Source organism: Cololabis saira, chromosome 1 (assembly GCF_033807715.1).
Source record: "Cololabis saira isolate AMF1-May2022 chromosome 1, fColSai1.1, whole genome shotgun sequence".
NCBI lineage: Eukaryota > Metazoa > Chordata > Actinopteri > Beloniformes > Belonidae > Cololabis > Cololabis saira.
In genome coordinates, this window is record NC_084587.1 from 1,184,452 (window position 1) to 1,206,230 (window position 21,779).

The 21,779-nt window shown below is 44.5% G+C and overlaps 1 protein-coding gene across 1 annotated transcript in view; it reads right to left on the reverse strand.

Annotated features, from left to right (window-relative positions):
• Positions 1 to 1,291: 1,291 nt before the first annotated feature.
• LOC133449436 (GTPase IMAP family member 5-like) overlaps positions 1,292 to 21,779 on the reverse strand; it is a 58,790-nt gene continuing 38,302 nt past the window's right edge. The window contains exons 5-9 of the mRNA XM_061728591.1: positions 2,420 to 2,463; positions 2,104 to 2,212; positions 1,694 to 1,914; positions 1,424 to 1,503; positions 1,292 to 1,295 (exon numbers count right to left, since the gene is read on the reverse strand). Coding sequence (XP_061584575.1) covers positions 1,292 to 1,295; positions 1,424 to 1,503; positions 1,694 to 1,914; positions 2,104 to 2,212; positions 2,420 to 2,463 — 458 coding nt within the window. The remainder of the gene's footprint in view (positions 1,296 to 1,423; positions 1,504 to 1,693; positions 1,915 to 2,103; positions 2,213 to 2,419; positions 2,464 to 21,779) is intronic.

The window sequence follows — 21,779 nt, forward strand, 5'->3', positions numbered from 1 at the left end:
TCAATTGGCCCAGTGTCATCAGGAGACACGGCGATGTACAGTTGCGTATCGTCAGCGTAACTGTGGAAGCTGATGCCGTGTCTCCTGATGACGTCCCCAAGGGGCAGCATGTACAGATTAAAAAGAGTTGGACCTAAAATTGACCCTTGGGGAACCCCACACATTATCTTATAGATTCCTGAGGAACATGTATCCATACTTACGAAGAAACTTCGATCAGTGAGGTAGGACGTGAACCATTTAAGAACAGTACCAGAGAGGCCGACCAGGTGCTTCAGTCTGTTTAATAAAATGTGATGGTCTACTGTATCGAAGGCGGCACTAAGATCCAGCAGAACCAAGACTGTGAGTTTTTGGTTATCTAAATTACACCTGATGTCATTTAAAATCTTTAAAAGGGCTGTCTCTGTACTGTGGTTCATCCTAAAACCGGACTGATGAGCCTCTAAAATGTGTGTTGAGTTTAAAAATTCATTCACTTGATTAAAAACAAGTTTTTCTAAAATTTTACTTAAAAACGGTAAGTTGGATACAGGCCGGTAGTTATTTAAAACATTGGGGTCCAACCCACTCTTCTTCAGAAGGGGCTTCACCACCGCCGTTTTAAAGGCGGCGGGGAAGACACCCGTCTGAAGAGAACAGTTGACCAAATACAAAAGCTGTTCCTCAAAGAACCCATAGAGTGTTTTAAAAAACGGTGTGGGAATGGGGTCTAAAAGGCAGGTTGTGGGCTTTACCTTGGAGAAAACTCTACAAAGTGTCCCTGCATCAACCAAGGCAAAACTCTCCAGTGTTTCCTCAGGTAAAAGCATTGATCCAGGTGTGTTAAGAGTTAAAATCTGTTGAGATAGAAGACTGGATCTAATGTCATCAATTTTACCCCTGAAGTGGTCTGCAAAAAACTTGTCTGAACTGGCACCTTTATTTCTAGGTCATGTGGATTTGACCAAACTTTATGAAATAAGAATCATGGATTGATATGCAAGTTACTTTTTCTTTTTAGTTTTAAATAGACGTTCCAGAGCTGTAATCCCCATGGCTATTCCTGCTCCTACTGCTCCTGCTGCTGCTCCTGCTGCTGCTCCTACTGCTACTCCTGCTGCTGCTCCTACTGCTACTACTGCTATTGCTGGTCCTGCTGCTCCTACTGCTACTACTGCTATTGCTGGTCCTGCTGCTGCTGCTGCTCCTGCTGCTCCTACTGCTCCTACTACTGTTACTGCTCCTGTTACTGCTCCTGCTGCTGCTCCTAATCGTGCTCCTGTTGCTCCCATTGCTGCTGCTGCGTTCCTCACCTGCAGGGGGAACAAGAACATGTTTTACACAAACAAAATATGATTCATGTCCTTCAGAAACAATCCAAAACTCTGAACATTTATGTGCAACACATCTTCTCTTCATGTGAAGATAAGAGGCAACAGACCAGAGTGGTGCTGGAACCACGTCTGCTGATCTAAATCTCTGGATCTTTATGAGTGTGACACCGTCATGGAGGAGAGACGGCTGAGAGGACGAGGACGAGCTCAGTCCTGTTAAAGGTCCAGGGTTTCACCCCGGACCCTCACTAACACAAACCACCAGGAGAAACATGTTCTAACATACCTGCTGACTCTAACACAAACCACCAGGAGAAACATGTTCTAACGTACCTGCTGACTCTAACACAAACCACCAGGAGCATGTTCTAACGTACCTGCTGACTCTCAGGCTTGCCGTAGCGCATGTCAGTGGCGAAGTGTTCCTCGTTGTACGTATACAGGTCCCACTGCATCTCTGTATCCACCAGTGAACAGGCCTCCTTCACGATATCATTAGCTGGACGAGGTGGGTATTTATGATCCAGGCGATTGTTGACTCTCCACTTCTCCACCACGTGCTCCAGCTTATGCTTCACCACGACGCCCGTAACAGACCCTAAAAGGACCAACCATGAAGAAAAGAGTTTCAGCAGCACCTCACTGAGATGATGCTGACACCTAAAGATGCTGACATGGTTCTACGTCTGCTCTGTTGCTGATTCACACCGTTGAGCAGCTGAGAACAACCTGAAACCTTGTTTGGTTTTGTTTCAGTCTGACATGTTGGAGGAACGAGAGAACTCACCGTTTGGGAAGAAGGTAACGACGTCTCCATCACCAACATAAACAGCCCAGTCCTGATACACACGACAGAAGATCTGGATCAGGTCTCCAAGTTTGACCTCCTTTCCATCCTTCAATTAGGATAAAAACAATCAAGCAATCAATGAAGGGATTGCGTGACTACAACTGAAAGAATGATAGAAACAAACCAGTCGACCTATTTGTTGGTTTTAACTGGAGTTGAACAAAATTAAAAAATAAAGAGAGGACTGGTTATTGATTTCCATACAGAAGTCCACCCCCCCCCCCACGCAAGCAAAAAAAATACATTTACAAACCGTGTCGTTGAATTTCCTGATTGTAGCAGCTGAGCTGCTGGAAACTGGAAGAAAAACAGAATCAGACACCAGAAGTGAGTTCAGAACATCAAACACAGCTGTTAAGTTTGTGATCTCCGGAAAACTTCTTCTTTGCTATTAAAATATCAAGATATATTTATTTCTACACATTTGTGCATTCGTACGGTATATACCAAAAAATGATACGTACGTACAAACATTTTTTGAGTTTGTAAAGTTAATTAAACGAAATAAATAAATTACTAATTAATAATTTTATAAATCCTAATATGGTAAAGCATGAATATTCACTTTGACCGACCAAGGCATTATTGTATATACATTATATATATATATATATATATATATATATATATATATATATATATATATATATATATATATATGTGTATATATATATATATATATATATATATATATATATATATATATATATATATATATACACACACATATACACAACACAGGTATAAGAATAACTTCTGTTTAGTTGAAATTCCTGCTGGAGTATGTTTGTATAGTCCGTATATCAGTGTCCTGCAGTGACGAGTCCACCAGCACCATCCACTGGTATTCACGGTTAAGTTCAGGTCTCTGCTTTTATGACCGCTAACTGGACGTTATTAGCAGTTTCCAACGTACTAACAGTATGCCACGATCTTTTGGTTCTCCACAAAAAGTGTATTCACGACATTAAAACAAATGTAATAATTATTGTAACATACACAGTCATGTAACGGAAGTTGCCAGGCTATTTCAGTGTGTTTTTTTGTTTTGTTCCTGCCGTCACTTATGTTAGTTTTATCGTACTTTGTATTGAAGTCGATGCTATTTTCCCTCGTAGATCTGGAAAGCCGGTGGAGGTGCTAACCAGACATATATACTGTACATGTATATATACATAGCTAATGTGAGCTAAACATGCAACAGTCCTGGCTCTACTGCCCCCTCTGGCCAACCGGGGAACAGATGGGGTGGGGAGGATCCTGCCGGAATAACGTGATCCTTCCACGCGCTACGTCCGGCCGGAGAAACCCCACCCTGTCTGGTGGAAAGAAGCGGCCTGCTCACTCCTGAAGTAAGGAGGAGACCTCAGCTCAGAGCGGGGGTTGGTAGAGGGAGCAATACCCAGGACTGTTAAGTAGGAGCACTGGGTGATGGGAAAAGATCAGGGATAAAAAAAATATTTAGAACCCCGATTTTTCCTGTGAAAAAGATTCGACCTGAGGGCGTGCCTGTGGAGTGGAGATTTGTGCAAGTCCTGCAGGTAAACGATGCTGTGCATGCCAGGGCGCCGACGCTTCCGAATCCACATAGTATTCTGTCTCGGATTCCGGCAGAGAGTAAAAGGTTTTCAGTTGTTGATCTTTCCAACGCTTTTTTCAGCGTTCCAGTGCATCCTGACAGTCAATTTTGATTTGTGTTTTGTTTTGATGGTAAAATGTACAAGTTCACTCGTGTGGCGTCAGCACGACGTAGGATCAAGCAGAAGTGCTGATTTCAGCGACAAGGCCGGTTCCTGCGCCGATCCGAGGCCTGGTGACGGGTTCTCCGAGCCAAGAGGGAGCTCGATAAATACCTGGGGTATTACATGTGTTACTTTACTAGATGCTAGCCTGGGGTTAGCCATCGGTCTGGGACCCACTAGAAGTCAGGGACTTAAAAGTGATACTAGAGGAGGTTTCTAGGGGAATGGATTTTTGTCTTGTCTAATGTTTTTGTCTAATATTCATGACTGAAACTGTTTATTCACAATGTTGGGGGTTTCCAACATTGTGAAGTAAAGTTTCGATTGTTCACTCAAGATCAGCGCTAAAACCAAACTGTCAAAAAGGACATTTATTAGCTGAAAGAAACTGGCTGAAATAGCTGGCTGAAATAGCAGACAAATGGTTAAGTTGAAACTTATTCCTAAAATAATTTCTAAAAGACTCTTAGTCGACGGGAGACGTCCCTTAAACTAGGAAATAAAGATTTTGGGGAAAAATCTTGTGTGAAATTATATACAAAACTTAAAACCTTCGAAAACAACTAAATTAAGGCTAAAAGCCTGTTCAAAATGGGAGATGGTTCCAGAGAATGGCGTAAGAAATATGGGTTTTGATGGGAGTTTACAAATAGGAGAAAAGGGGGCTGCAGAAAATTGATTTTTCTGGCCGGTTTGAGGGATGCATGTTCTTTGTTGTGATGACGCCCACTTCATTGTTGAAATACACCAACAACAACTGGATCAAATATCATTTTTATTCCTATAATTTCCATCTTTTTCGGCTGATACGACCATGAGCTCACTAGGTTTAACCCTTTAAACTTAATAATTATGTGTGTTAGTTTTCTTAAATGACCTGAGAACAAATCAGCTTATCAGTCAGTCCCAGGGAAACTTTAACTTTATATTTAATTTACTTATGCTCAGGTGAAAGCCTTTGTCCAGGTGGTGAACTACGAAGAAACCGTTGGTGACATGTGAAAATGACGTTTGAGTTTTACCCGAAAGTTCTGACTCAGTGAAAGACTGGTCTGTTTTAAAGCTTTTACAAGTTTACAAGTTACAAGTACTTCGGCATCGTTCATGTGTTTTTTCCCGAGTCCTCACCTGGTGAAGTTGTTGCTTCAATTACTTCATAGGTCAGATGTTCTCCGTTGTTCTCTTTTGCAACTTGACCCAAACGTGTTAGCAGCTCTGCACGATCGATGTCCCTCATCTTCAGGTGACGGTATCTGCATTTTATGATCATCTCTCTCAATGTTCTATTCTCCATGTGGGTTTCCCTCAAGCCTGAGCTCTTCTCTCTGGGTGTAACCAGTATCAGGCATCGATCAAACGACTGATCGTTGTAAGTTTCAAGGATTCTGCAGAGCGTCTCTTTGTGTTCCTCATTGAAGTCTTCAGGATGTAGGACCAACAGGAACACATGAGGTCCAGGATCAGAGACTCTGGCACAGTGTTTCAGAAACTCGTTCAGTTTGTAATCTGTAGGACTCAGCAGGTCTGGAGTGTTGATGACTGTTACAAGTTTGTTTCTAAACAGGCTGATTTTTGTGGTGCAGCTGAGAGGTTCTGTGTTGAAGTTGTTGTTATCCAGTATGGACTTCTCCACTGAGTTCCTCTGACTCCAGGTGCTCCCCAGCAAAACAATCCTCAGCTCAGACACTGAAATTATAGAACAAAGTAAAATAATTCACAAACTGCAACTTAAATGAGGCATTAAAAAAGATTGGTTTAATACAGATTTATCAAAGAAATCCTTATTATATATATGAGAAAATTGTTCAATTCGATTTTATTTATATAGCGTCTAATAAAACAGTTGTCTCCAGGCGCTTTCCAGAGACCAGAACATGAACATAAACCCCCGAGCAAAAGGTCAGAACGCAGCTCCCGAGGCTCCAGCCTGCAAACATGCACAAAAGAGAAAAAAGGGGGGCCGGCACAAGAAACTACAGGAACGATGGACAAAAATGATAGTTATGAGATATGTATAATAAATAAAAATGGAAATGGAGAAGAGAGGAAGGGAAGAGGAGAGGAGAAGAAGGGTGAGAGGCACCGCCCAGCGGATCATGTCGGTGCCCCCCTGCAGCATAGGCCTATAGCAGCATATCTACCACCAAGCTATATTTGAGACTAACTATTATAGTCTTGTTCTATAGCTGCAACTATGACTACTGACTCTAACACACTAGAGTTTACACTACCTAGAGATTTACCAACACCAGCTAGAGGTTTACTAAACACTAACTATAGGCTTTACTAAACACTAACTATAGGCTTTACTAAACAGAAAGGTTTTAAGTTTAGTTTTAAAGGTGGAGGTGGTGTCAGCCTCCTTAACCCAGATTGGAAGTTGGTTCCATAGTAATGGTGCCTGATAGCAGAACGCCCGCCCTCCAAATCTACATTTAGATACTCTAGGAACTACGAGTAAACCTGCACTCTGAGAACGGAGAGCTCTGCCAGGAACATAAGGCTCTATCAGGTCTTGTAAATACTGCGGAGCTGAGCCGTTCTAGGCTTTATATGCAAGTAATTAGGGCCCGAGCACTTTATTTGCACTGTATTTGCAGGATTTTTTTTTCTTTCTTTCTTTCTTCTGACGAAAGGAGGGCCTTTTTGTGACTATATTCAGTATCTGAATATTCACAGATTGCCTATAATGCCGATAGTTGGATATTATTACCGATAATTCTAGGTTTCTGCCATTTTGGTTTTTATTTTTTATTTTTTATTTTTTTTTTTTTTCATTTATAAAAAAAACAGAGCGGGGGGGGAAGAAAGAAAAGAGAAGAAACCTTTAGTTCGACCCAAACCTGATTTTTTTTTTTACAACTCGAGTACTGACGGCAGGGACCTGTAAGGGGAGTTACTTCCAATAATGACAGGGATGCCAGAGGAGATGGCTTTCAGACAGTAGAGGGGGCTGTTGAGTGAAATATCATTTGTTGTGTGAGAGTGCATCATAGAGGAAGAGGGAAGTGCCTGTGTGTGTGAGAGGTGTGTGTGTGTGTGGGTGTGTGATCAGTCCAGACCCCGGGTCTCGCACTCAGCAGCGCCGGTTTCCCCCAGTGGCCAGCCGCGGTACTGCAACAAAAAATCCCATGGGGCCCAGAAAGCTTTTTTCCCATAGAGCGCAATAGTAAAAGAGAAGCCTCTAAAACTGTTCACAGGAACCTCCAGCTGTAATCACCGGCAATTACTAATCTTTGTATTCTATATTTTTAAGTCATGGACTTTTATATCCGTCAAAAATGTTTTATAACGGCCAGAAAAGTCAAAGAAAAGTCTCTTTCTGGGCGTGACGGCCGACGTCACAGCCGTGTCCGTGCATTCCACGGATTTTTATATTAATATATATTATGTAATTATATTATATTAATACATTAATAATATATGTGATGATATACATGTAATAATATACATTAATTTATATATTATATTAATACATATTATATTAATATTCGCGTCATTGCCCCGGGGCATGATGGGAGGCCCCAGAGCATCATGGGAGGTGACTCAACTGCGCATGCTCTATGGGCCGCATAATGCAGAAGTAAACCCGGAAGTCAGGAACTTTTTCGGCGTATGTGCTGGCTGAGCAGAATGCATTGAAATGAATGGGCGGCCATTTTCAATGTACCATCCAGTTCTATAATACATCCATGGATCAGACAGTCAGTCACATCGGTATTGCACAATGTATTGCATTATGTTTATATGAAGCAACATCTAACTACAGTCTAGTTTTTTATGACCAATTATAATGCCAACAAGATTTAGTTTCAACATCAGAACTGTTCAAACTCAGTTCAGAGAAACTTACTGTCTGGAGGCAAGAACTCGAGGCTGCGGGAACGTTTCACAGGACGTCCTCCTGAAGAGACACAAAGATAAAACAATTAATCCACAAGATCAGTTACTTGTGTTGGTAAATCTGTACATGTTTGTAGAGACGATATTAGATAAAAACTTTACAGACAATTGTTAAAAACAAGAGGAGATGCTACAAAGGGATGTCATTATGCCAATTTTAGAGGGCTTCAGACCCCTAAAACGTTCTCAAGCCCCCTCCCCTCCCCAAGCAGTTTGGAGATGCCTAAGAGTTAACCACCATAGATGTTAACTAATTACTTCACCATAAATTCTGAGTGAGAGGGCACCGCTCGATTATACTTTTTTAATGCGAGAATCTCTCTATTAATGAAACGCTACCTATTTTCATGCTACTAGTGAGGCTGATATAGCTAGATACAGATACATTATCGTCAGTTCCCTTTCTTAAGTTCTTTGAGAAATTACGATATAAATGAAATGCAGTCTGCATTTTCACCTTTACCCCTTCCTTAGCCACACAGATTCTGAAAACAGCAGACCTCATGTATAAACTCTTTTTGAATAGAAAAGTAAGTCATAATGTCGTGTGGCATCAACTCCACCCGACAAACAGGAGAAACTCTGAGTCTCTGTTCATGTGCTCACCTGGTTCACCCGCCGCTGCCATCCTATTATTAGGGCCCGAGCACCTTCAGTGCGAAGGCCCTATTGTATCTGTAGGAATTTTTAGGGCCCGAGCACCTTCAGTGCGAAGGCCCTATTGTATTTGCAGGAATTTTTATTATTATTATTATTATTATTAGGGCCCGAGCACCTTCAGTGCGAAGGCCCTATTGTATTTGCAGGAATTTTTAGGGCCCGAGCACCTTCAGTGCGAAGGCCCTATTGTATTTGCAGGAATTTTTAGGGCCCGAGCACCTTCAGTGCGAAGGCCCTATTGTATCTGTAGGAATTCTTCGCGTTATTAGGGCCCGAGCACCTTCAGTGCGAAGGCCCTATTGTATTTGCAGGAATTTTTATTATTATTATTTTCCTGACAAAGTGAAGGCCTTTTTGCCCCCCTTAACATGCCCAAAAAGTCACCAAATTTTGCACCCTAGTCAGGCCTGGCGAAAAATTTGATATTTAAAGGTTTGCATTAATGGGCGTGGCAAAATGGCTCAACAGCGCCCCCCGGAAAACTTTGTGCCTCAAGCCCCACGATACGGTTCGACGTACATGCACGAAAATCAGTACACACCTGTATCATGGGACAACTTAAACAAAAGTCTCTTGGGGTCATGCCCGAAACCGAACAGGATGTCGGCCATTTTGAATTAGTCGTGTCATTTTGGCGAAATCTATGCCATTCCTTCGAAAGTTAATTCAGCCCGAACCGTAACGTGCCCCCAAGTGTGTTATACATCAAAATGTGCGTCTCCATCCTGCGACAACACGCATTACTTTTCTCTTTCAAAAGCGTTACCGTGGCGGTGCTAGACGCCAAAAAGCGCGCCCACCCTTCATCTGATTGGTTCGACAGAAAAAACTTTGTGCCTCAAGCCCCATAATACGGTTTGACGTACATGAACGAAAATCGGTACACACCTGTATCATGTCGCAACTAAAAGAAAAGTCTCTTGGCGCCATGGCCGAAACCGAACAGGAAGTCGGCCATTTTGAACATTCTGAATTAATTGCGTAATTTTGGAGCAATATATGCCATTCCTTCGAGAGTTAATTCAGCCCGAACCGTATGGTGAACCCAGATGTGTTATACATCAAAATGTGCGTCTCCATCCTGCGACTACACGCATTACTTTTCTCTTTCGAAAGTGTTACCGTGGCGACGCTAGACGCAAACAAGCGCACCCCCCCTTCATCTGATTGGTCCATATTTGATAGTTCCCCAAAAGGCACCAAATTTGGCATGCAAGCCAGGCCTGGTGATAAATTTGATATTTCATGGTTTGCATTAATGGGCATGGCAAAATGGCTCAACAGCGCCCCCCAGAAAACTTTGTGCCTCAAGCCCCACAATACGGTTTGACGTACATGCACGAAAATCGCTACACACCTGTATCATGGCACAACTTAAAGAAAAGTCTCTTGGAGCCATGGCCGAAACCAAACAGGTTGTCGGCCATTTTGAATAAATTGTGTCATTTTGGCGAAATTTATGCCATTCCTTCGGCAGTTAATTCAGCCCGAACCGTAACGTGCACCCAGGTGTGTTTTACATCAAAATGTGCATCTCCATCTTGCGACTACGCGCATTACTTTTCTCTTTCAAAAGTGTTACCGTGGCGACGCTAGACGCCAAAAGGCGCACCCCCCCTTCATGTGATTGGTCCATATTTGATAGTTCTCCAAAAGTCACCAAATTTTGTATGCAAGATAGACTTGGCGATAAATTTGATATTTCATGGTTTGCATTAATGGGCGTGGCCTAACTGCTCAACAGCGCCCCCTAGAATACTTTTATCTGCCATAACTTTTGAATGGTTTGACATAGGAAGTCGTGGGTGGTGTCATGGGACTCTGTAATGAGTCCTCAAGCTTCGTTGGCCTTAATTAGCCCCGCCCCTTCTTCTGATTGGTTGTCCCGATTTTCTGCTATAACTTTGGAATGGTTTGACATAGAGAGTCGTGGGTGGTGTCATCAGATTCTTTATGGAGCCCTTGACCTTCATTGGCCTGAATTAGCCCCGCCCCTTCTTCTGATTGGTTGTCCCTTTATTCTGTTATAACTTTTGAATGGTTTGACATAGGAAGTCATGGGTGGTGTCATGGGACTCTGTAATGAGTTCTTTAGCTTCGTTGGCCTTAATTAGCCCCGCCCCTTCTTCTGATTGGTTGTCCCGATTTTCTGCTATAACTTTGGAATGGTTTGACATAGAGAGTCCCGCTTCCTTATTCAAACGTCTGCTGGCCCCGCCCCCCGACCAATCAGTGGCGAGTAGGGTGATGACGGCCCCGCCCCCCGACCAATCAGTGGCGAGTAGGGTGATGACGGCCCCGCCCCCCGACCAATCAGTGGCGAATAGGGTGATGACGGCCCCGCCCCCCGACCAATCAGTGGCGAGTAGGGTGATGACGGCCCCGCTCCCCGACCAATCAGCTGCCTGTAATATGGTGACGTCAGAAATAGACCCGTGCTCAGCCCGGTTAGAACCTCGGTAGAATGGTTACAGAAAAGGTAATAAAAATAGTAGTGTTTTATTAATATTTATACCTTACAAATATTTCAAAAATTAGGAAAAAAACGTTCCAGACATTTTATCGCTATGTTGGTCTCTCCTAAGCCAGTAAGTCGAAGTGAAAGGTATAGCTGAGACTTAGCTCAGCCACAGCATTGTGGTCTTTGGTGCCAGAAGTTGAGAGTTCAAGCCTGGCTGTATGATGAAATTTTTTGTCAGCAAATTTTTGTGTTTTTTTACATCAAAATGTGCGTCTCTGTCCTGCGACGACGCACATTACTTTTCTCTTTCAAAAGTGTTACCGTGGCGACGCTAGACGCGAAAAAGCGCACGTCCCCTTCATCCGATTGGTCCATATTTGATAGTTCTCCAAAAGTCACCAAATTTTGCATGCAAGCCAGGCCTGGTGATAAATTTGATATTTCATGGTTTGCATTAATGGGCGTTGCCTAACGGCTCAACAGCGCCCCCTAGAATACTTTTCTCTGCCATAACTTTTGAATGGTTTGACATAAAGAGTCGTGGGTGGTGTCATGGGACTCGGTATTGAGTCCTTGACCATAATTGGCCTGAATTAGCCCCGCCCCTTCTTCTGATTGGTTGTCCCGATTTTCTGCCATAACTTTTGAATGGTTTGACATAGAGAGTCGTGGGTGGTGTCATCAGACTCTGTAATGAGTCCTTGACCTTCATTGGCCTGAATTAGCCCCGCCCCTTCTTCTGATTGGTTGTTCCTTTTTTCTGCTATAACTTTTGAATGGTTTGACATAGAGAGTCGTGGGTGGTGTCATTTCTGATATGCTTATGGGGGGCGGTGGCCGTGAGTGCGAGGGCCCGTTCATCGCTGCTTGCAGCTTTAATTATTATTATTATTTTTCTGACGAAAGGAGGGCCTTTTTGCCCCCCTAAACGTGCCCAAAAAGTCACCAAATTTTGCACCCAAGTCAGGCCTGGCGAAAAATTTGATATTTTATTGTCTGCATTAATGGGCGTGTCAAAATGGCTCAACAGCGCCCCCCGGAAAACTTTGTGCCTCAAGCCCCACGATACGGTTTGACGTACATGCACGAAAATCGGTACACACCTGTATCATGGCACAACTTAAAGAAAAGTCTCTTAGAGTCATGCCCGAAACCGAACAGGATGTCGGCCATTTTTAATTAATCGTGTCATTTTGGCGAAATTCATGCCATTCCTTCGGCAGTTAATACGGCCCGAACCGTAACGTGCCCCCAAGTGTGTTATACATCAAAATGTGAGTCTCCATCCTCCGACACCACGCATTACTTTTCTCTTTCAAAAGCGTTACCGTGGTGACGCTAGACGCCAAAAAGCGCGCCCACCCTTCATCTGATTGGTTCAGGCAGAAAAAACTTTGCGCCTCAAGCCCCATAATACGCTTTGACGTACATGAACAAAAATCGGTACACACCTGTATCATGTCGCAACTTAAAGAAAAGTCTCTTGGTGCCATGGCCGAAACCGAACAGGAAGTCGGCCATTTTGAACATTCTGAATTAATCACGTAATTTTGGAGCAATATATGCCATTCCTTCGAGAATTAATACGGCCCGAACCGTATCGTGAACCCAGGTGTGTTATACATCAAAATGTGCGTCTCCATCCTGCGACTACACGCATTACTTTTCTCTTTCAAAAGTGTTACCGTGGCGACGCTAGACACCAACAAGCGCACCCCCCCTTCATCTGATTGGTCCATATTTGATAGTTCCCCAAAAGGCACCAAATTTGGCATGCAAGCCAGGCCTGGCGATAAATTTGATATTTCATGGTTTGCATTAATGGGCGTGGCCTAACGGCTCAACAGCGCCCCCTAGAATACTTTTCTCTGCCATAACTTTTGAAACGTTTGACTTAAAGAGTCGTGGGTGGTGTCATGGGACTCGGTATTGAGTCCTTGACCATAATTGGTGATAATTAGTCCCGCCCCTTCTTCTGATTGGTTGTCCCGACTTTCTGCTATAACTTTTGAATGGTTTGACATAGAGAGTCGTGGGTGATATCACCAGATTCTGTATGGAGTCCTTGACCTTCGTTGGCCTTAATTAGCCCCGCCCCTTCTTCTGATTGGTTGTCCAGATTTTCTGCTATAACTTTGGAATGGATTGAAATAGAGAGTCGTGGGTGGTGTCATCAGATTCTGTATGGAGTCCTTGACCTTCATTGGCCTGAATTAGCCACGCCCCTTCTTCTGATTGGTTGTCCCTTTTTTCTGCTATAACTTTTGAATGGTTTGACATAGGAAGTTGTGGGTGGTGTCATTTCTGATATGCTTATGGGGGGCGGTGGCCGTGAGTGCGAGGGCCCGTTCATCGCTGCTTGCAGCTTTAATTATTATTATTTTTCTTCTGACAAAAGGAAGGCCTTTTTGCCCCCCTAGACGTACCCAAAAAGTCACCAAATTTTGCACCCAAGCCAGGCCTGGCGAAAAATTTGATATTTAATGGTTCGCATTAATGGGCGTGGCAAAATGGCTCAACAGCGCCCCCTTGAAAACTTTGTGCCTCAAGCCCCACGATACGATTTGACGTACATGCACGAAAATCGGTACACACCTGTATCATGGCGCGACTTAAACAAAAGTCTCTTGGGGTCATGCCCGAAACCAAACAGGATGTCCGCCATTTTGAATTAATCGTGTCATTTTGGCGAAATTTATGCCATTCCATCGGCAGTTAATTCAGCCCGAACCGTAACGTGCACCCAGGTGTGTTATACATCAAAATGTGCGTCTCCATCCTGCGACAACACGCATTACTTTTCTCTTTCAAAAGCGTTACCGTGGCGACGCTAGACGCCAAAAAGCGTGCCCACCCTTCATCTGATTGGTTCAGACCGAAAAAACTTTGCGCCTCAAGCCCCATAATACGCTTTGACGTACAAGAACGAAAATCGGTACACACCTGTATCATGTCGCAACAAAAAGAAAAGTCTCTTGGCGCCATGGCCGAAACCGAACAGGAAGTCGGCCATTTTGAACATTCTGAATTAATCACGTAATTTTGGAGCAATATATGCCATTCCTTCGAGAATTAATACGGCCCGAACCGTATCGTGAACCCAGGTGTGTTATACATCAAAATGTGCGTCTCCATCCTGCGACTACACGCATTACTTTTCTCTTTCAAAAGTGTTACCGTGGCGACGCTAGACACCAACAAGCGCACCCCCCCTTCATCTGATTGGTCCATATTTGATAGTTCCCCAAAAGGCACCAAATTTGGCATGCAAGCCAGGCCTGGCGATAAATTTGATATTTCATGGTTTGCATTAATGGGCGTGGCCTAACGGCTCAACAGCGCCCCCTAGAATACTTTTCTCTGCCATAACTTTTGAATGGTTTGACATAGAGAGTTGTGGGTGGTGTCATGGGACTCTGTAATGAGTTCTTAAGCTTCGTTGGCCTTAATTAGCCCCGCCCCTTCTTCTGATTGGTTGTCCCTTTTTTCTGCTATAACTTTGGAATGGTTTGACGTAGAGAGTCCTGGGTGGTGTCATAAGATTCTGCATGGAGTCCTTGACCTTCATTGGCCTGAATTAGCCCCGCCCCTTCTTCTGATTGGTTGTCCCTTTTTTCTGCTATAACTTTTGAATGGTTTGACATAGGAAGTCGTGGGTGGTGTCATGGGACTCTGTAATGAGTTCTTAAGCTTCGTTGGCCTTAATTAGCCCCGCCCCTTCTTCTGATTGGTTGTCCCGATTTTCTGCTATAACGGAATGGTTTGACATAGAGAGTCCCGCTTCCTGATTCAAACGTCTGCCGGCCCCGCCCCCCGACCAATCAGTGGCGAGTAGGGTGATGACGGCCCCGCCCCCCGACCAATCAGTGGCGAGTAGGGTGATGACGGCCCCGCCCCCCGACCAATCAGTGGCGTGGAGGGTGATGACGGCCCCGCCCCCCGACCAATCAGTGGCGTGGAGGGTGATGACGGCCCCGCCCCCCGACCGATCAGTGGCGCGGAGGGTGGTGACGGCCCCGCTCCCCGACCAATCAGCTGCCTGTAATGTGGTGCCGTCAGAAATAGACCCGTGCTCAGCCCGGTTAGAACCTCAGCAGAATGGTTACAGAAAAAGTAATAAAAATAGTAGTGTTTTACTAATATTTATACCTTACAAATATTTAAAAAATCAGGAAAAAAAAGTTCTAGACATTTTATCGCTATGTTGGCCTCTCTTAAGCCAGTAATTCAAAGTGAAATGAATAGCTGAGACTTAGCTCAGCCACAGCATTGTGGTCTTTGGTGCCAGAGGTCGGGAGTTCGAGCCTGGCTGTATGATGAAATATTTTGTCAGCAATTTTTGTGTTTTTTTTACATCAAAATGTGCGTCTCTGTCCTGCGACGACGCACATTACTTTCCTCTTTAAAAAGTGTTGCCGTGGCGAAGCTAGACGTGAAAAAGCGCGCGTCCCCTTCATCTGATTGGTCCATATTTGATAGTTCTCCAAAAGTCACCAAATTTTGCATGCAAGCCAGGCCTTTGATATTTCATGGTTTGCATTAATGGGCGTGGCCTAACGGCTCAACAGCGCCCCCTAGAAAACTTTTATCTGCCATAACTTTTGAATGGTTGACATAGAGAGTCGTGGGTGGTGTCATCAGACTCTGTATGGAGTCCTTGGCCTTCATTGGCCTGAATTAGCCCCGCCCCTTCTTCTGATTGGTTGTTCCTTTTTTCTGCTATAACTTTTGAATGGTTTAACATAGAGAGCCGTGGGTGGTGTCATTTCTGATATGCTTATGGGGGCGGTGGCCGTGAGTGCGAGGGCCCGTTCATCGCTGCTTGCAGCTTTAATTAGGGCCCGAGCACCTTCAGTGCGAAGGCCCTATTGTATCTGTAGGAATTCTTCGCGTTATTTTTCTGACGAAAGGAGGGCCTTTTTGCCCCCCTAAACGTGCCCAAAAAGTCACCAAATTTTGCAGGCAAACCAGGCCTGGCGAAAAATTTTATATTTAATGGTTTGCATTAATGGGCGTGGCAAAATGGCTCAACAGCGCCCCCTTGAAAACTTTGTGCCTCAAGCCCCACGATACGGTTTGACGTACATGCACGAAAATCGGTACACGCCTGTATCATGACGTAACTTAAAGAAAAGTCTCTGGGCGTCATGTCGAGAAACCGAACAGGAAGTCGGCCATTTTGAATTAATCGTGTCATTTTGGCGAAATTTATGCCTTCCTTCGGCAGTTAATACGGCCCGAACCGTAACGTGCCCCCAAGTGTGTTATACATCAAAATGTGCGTCTCCATCCTCCGACACCACGCATTACTTTTCTCTTTCAAAAGCGTTACCGTGGCGACGCTAGACGCCAAAAAGCGTGCCCACCCTTCATCTGATTGGTTCAGACAGAAAAAACTTTGCGCCTCAAGCCCCATAATACGGTTTGACGTACATGAACGAAAATCGGTACACACCTGTATCATGTCGCAACTTAAAGAAAAGTCTCTTGGCACTGTGGCCGAAACCGAACAGGAAGTCGGCCATTTTGAACATTCTGAATTAATCGCGTAATTTTGGAGCAATATATGCCATTCCTTTGAGAATTAATACGGCCCGAACCGTATCGTGAACCCAGATGTGTTATACATCAAAATGTGCGTCTCCATCCTGCGACTACACGCATTACTTTTCTCTTTCAAAAGTGTTACCGTGGCGACGCTAGACGCCAACAAGCGCACCCCCCCTTCATCTGATTGGTCCATATTTGATAGTTCCCCAAAAGGCACCAAATTTGGCACGCAAGCCAGGCCTGGCGATAAATTTAATATTTCATGGTTTGCATTAATGGGCGTGGCAAAATGGCTCAACAGCGCCCCCCGGAAAACTTTGTGCCTCAAGCCCCACAATACGGTTTGATGTACATGCACGAAAATCGCTACACACCTGTATCATGGCACAACTTAAAGAAAAGTCTCTTGGAGCCATGGCCGAAACCGAACAGGAAGTCGGCCATTTTGAAATCTGATTGGTCCATATTTGATAGTTCTCCAAAAGTCACCAAATTTTGCATGCAAGCCAGGCCTGGCGATACATTTGATATTTCATGGTTTGCATTAATGGGCGTGGCCTAACGGCTCAACAGCGCCCCCTAGAATACTTTTCTCTGCCATAACTTTTGAATGGTTTGACATAGGAAGTTGTGGGTGGTGTCATGGGACTCTGTATGGAGTCCTTGAGCTTCGTTGGCCTTAATTAGCCCCGCCCCTTCTTCTGATTGGTTGTCCCGATTTTCTGCTATAACTTTGGAATGGTTTGACATAGAGAGTGGTGGCTGGTGTCATCAGATTCTCTATGGAGTCCTTGACCTTCATTGGCCTGAATTAGCCCCGCCCCTTCTTCTGATTGGTTGTCCCTTTTTTCTGCTATAACTTTTGAATGGTTTGACATAGGAAGTCGTGGGTGGTGTCATTTCTGATATGCTTATGGGGGCGGTGGCCGTGAGTGCGAGGGCCCGTTCATCGCTGCTTGCAGCTTTAATTATTATTATTATTTTTTTCCTGACAAAGTGAAGGCCTTTTTGCCCCCCTAAACGTGCCCAAAAAGTCACCAAATTTTGCATGCAAGCCAGGCCTGGCGAAAAATTTCATATTTAATGGTTTGCATTCATGGGCGTGGCAAAATGGCTCAACAGCGCCCCCTTGAAAACTTTGTGCCTCAAGCCCCACGATACGGTTTGACGTACAGGCACGAAAATCGGTACACACCTGTATCATGGCCCAACTTAAAGAAAAGTCTCTTGGGGTCATGCCCGAAACCGAACAGGAAGTCGGCCATTTTGAATTAATTGTGTCATTTTGGCGAAATTTATGCCATTCCTTCGGCAGTTAATACGGCCCGAACCGTAACGTGCACCCAGGTGTGTTATACATCAAAATGTGCGTCTCCATCCTCCGACACCACGCATTACTTTTCTCTTTCAAAAGCGTTACCGTGGCGACACTAGACGCCAAAAAGCGCGCCCACCCTTCATCTGATTCGTTCAGACCGAAAAAACTTTGCGCCTCAAGCCCCATAATACGGTTTGACGTACATGAACGAAAATTGGTACACACCTGTATCATGTTGCAACTTAAAGAAAAGTCTCTTGGCGCCATGGCCGAAACCGAACAGGAAGTCGGCCATTTTGAACATTTTGAATTAATCGCGTAATTTTGGAGCAATATATGCCATTCCTTCGAGAATTAATACGGCCCGAACCGTATCGTGAACCCAGATGTGTTATACATCAAAATGTGCGTCTCCATCCTGCGACTACACGCATTACTTTTCTCTTTCAAAAGTGTTACCGTGGCGACGCTAGACGCCAACAAGCGCACCCCCCCTTCATCTGATTGGTCCATATTTGATAGTTCCCCAAAAGGCACCAAATTTGGCATGTAAGCCAGGCCTGGCGATAAATTTGATATTTCATGGTTTGCATTAATGGGCGTGGCAAAATGGCTCAACAGCGCCCCCCGGAAAACTTTGTGCCTCAAGCCCCACAATACGGTTTGACGTACATGCACGAAAATCGCTACACACCTGTATCATGGCGCAACTTAAACAAAAGTCTCTTGGAGCCATGGCCGAAACCGAACAGGAAGTCGGCCATTTTGAATTAATTGTGTAATTTTGGCGCAATTTATGCCATTCCTTCGGCAATTAATACGGCCCGAACCGTAATGTGCACCCAGATGTGTTATACATCAAAATGTGCGTCTCCATCCTGCGACTACGCGCATTACTTTTCTCTTTCAAAAGTGTTACCGTGGCGATGCTAGATGCCAAAAGGCGCGCCCCCCCCCCTTCATCTGATTGGTCCATATTTGATAGTCACCAAATTTTGCATGCAAGCCAGGCCTGGCGATACATTTGATATTTCATGGTTTGCATTAATGGGCGTGGCCTAACGGCTCAACAGCGCCCCCTAGAATACTTTTCTCTGCCATAACTTTTGAATGGTTTGACATAGGAAGTTGTGGGTGGTGTCATGGGACTCTGTAATGAGTCCTTAAGCTTCGTTGGCCTTAATTAGCCCCGCCCCTTCTTCTGATTGGTTGTCCCGATTTTCTGCTATAACTTTGGAATGGTTTGACATAGAGAGTCGTGGGTGGTGTCATCAGATTCTTTATGGAGTCCTTGACCTTCATTGGCCTGAATTAGCCCCGCCCCTTCTTCTGATTGGTTGTCCCTTTTTTCTGCTATAACTTTTGAATGGGTTGACATAGGAAGTCGTGGGTGGTGTCATTTCAGATATGCTTATGGGGGGCGGTGGCCGTGAGTGCGAGGGCCCGTTCATCGCTGCTTGCAGCTTTAATTATTATTATTTTCCTGACAAAAGGAAGGCCTTTTTGCCCCCCTAAACGCACCCAAAAAGTCACCAAATTTTGCACCCAAGACAGGCCTGGCGAAAAATTTGATATTTAATGGTTTGCATTAATGGGCGTGGCAAAATGGCTCAACAGCGCCCCCTTGAAAACTTTGTGCCTCAAGACCCACGATACGGTTTGACGTACATGCACGAAAATCGGCACACACCTGTATCATGGGGCAACTTAAAGAAAAGTCTCTTGGGGTCATGGCCGAAACCGAACAGGATGTCGGCCATTTTGAATTAATCGTGTCATTTTGGCGAAATTTATGCCATTCCTTCGGCAGTTAATACGGCCCGAACCGTAACGAGCCCCCAAGTGTGTTATACATCAAAATGTGCGTCTCCATCCTCCGACACCACGCATTACTTTTCTCTTTCAAAAGCATTACCGTGGCGACGCTAGACGCCAAAAAGCGTGCCCATCCTTCATCTGATTGGTTCAGACAGAAAAAACTTTGCGCCTCAAGCCCCATAATATGCTTTGACGTACATGAACGAAAATCGGTACACACCTGTATCATGTCGCAACTAAAAGAAAAGTCTCTTGGCGCCATGGCCGAAACCGAACAGGAAGTCGGCCATTTTGAACATTCTGAATTAATCGTGTAATTTTGGAGCAATATATGCCATTCCTTCGAGAGTTAATTCAGCCCGAACCGTATCGTGAACCCAGATGTGTTATACATCAAAATGTGCGTCTCCATCCTGCGACTACACGCATTACTTTTCTCTTTCAAAAGTGTTAACGTGGCGACGCTAGACGCCAACAAGCGCACCCCCCCTTCATCTGATTGGTCCATATTTGATAGTTCCCCAAAAGTCACCAAATTTTGCATGCAAGTCAAGCCTGGCGATAAATTTGATATTTCATGGTTTGCATTAATGGGCGTGGCAAAATGGCTCAACAGCGCCCCCCGGAAAACTTTGTGCCTCAAGCCCCACAATACGGTTTGACGTACATGCACGAAAATAGCTACACACCTGTATCATGTCACAACTTAAAGAAAAGTCTCTTGGAGCCATGGCCGAAACCGAACAGGAAGTCGGTCATTTTGAAATCTGATTGGTCCATATTTGATAGTTCTCCAAAAGTCACCAAATTTTGCATGCAAGACAGACTTGGCGATAAATTTGATATTTCATGGTTTGCATTAATGGGCGTGGCCTAACGGCTCAACAGCGCCCCCTAGAATACTTTTCTCTGCCATAACTTTTGAATGGTTTGACATAGAGAGTTGTGGGTGGTGTCATGGGACTCTGTAATGAGTCCTTAAGCTTCGTTGGCCTTAATTAGCCCCGCCCCTTCTTCTGATTGGTTGTCCCGATTTTCTGCTATAACTTTGGAATGGTTTGACATAGAGAGTCGTGGGTGGTGTCATAAGATTCTTTAAGGAGTCCTTGACCTTCATTGGCCTGAATTAGCCCCGCCCCTTCTTCTGATTGGTTGTCCCTTTTTTCTGCTATAACTTTTGAATGGTTTGACATAGGAAGTCGTGGGTGGTGTCATTTCTGATATGCTTATGGGGGGCGGTGGCCGTGAGTGCGAGGGCCCGTTCATCGCTGCTTGCAGCTTTAATTATTATTATTTTTTTCCTGACAAAAGGAAGGCCTTTTTGCCCCCCTAAACGTGCCCAAAAAGTCACCAAATTTTGCACCCAAGCCAGGCCTGGCGAAAAATTTGATAGTTAATGGTTTGCATTAATGGGCGTGGCAAACTGGCTCAACAGCGCCCCCCGGACAACTTTGTGCCTCAAGCCCCACAATACGGTTTGACGTACATGCACGAAAATCGCTACACACCTGTATCATGGCACACCTTCAAGAAAGGTCTCTTGGAGCCATGGCCGAAACCGAATAGGATGTCGGCCATTTTGAATAAATTGTGTCATTTTGACGAAATTTATGCCATTCCTTCGTCAGTTAATTCAGCCCGAACCGTAACGTGCACCCAGGTGTGTTATACATCAAAATGTGCGTCTACATCCTGCGACACCACGCATTACTTTTCTCTTTCAAAAGTGTTACCGTGGCGACGCTAGACGCCAAAAGGCGCGCCCACCCTTCATCTAATTGGTTCAGACAGAAAAAACTTTGCGCCTCAAGCCCCACAATACGGTTTGACGTACATGAACAAAAATCGGTAATTGGTGAAAATTAGCCCGGCCCCTTCTTCTGATTGGTTGTCCCGATTTTCTGCTATAACTTTTGAATGGTTTGACATAGAGAGTCGTGGGTGGTGTCATCACATTCTGTATGGAGTCCTTGACCTTCATTGGCCTTAATTAGCCCCGCCCCTTCTTCTGATTGGTTGTCCCTTTTTTCTGCTATAACTTTTGAATGGTTTGACATAGGAAGTCGTGGGTGGTGTCATTTTTAATATGCTTATGGGGGGCGGTGGCCGTGAGTGCGAGGGCCCGTTCATCGCTGCTTGCAGCTTTAATTATTATTATCAT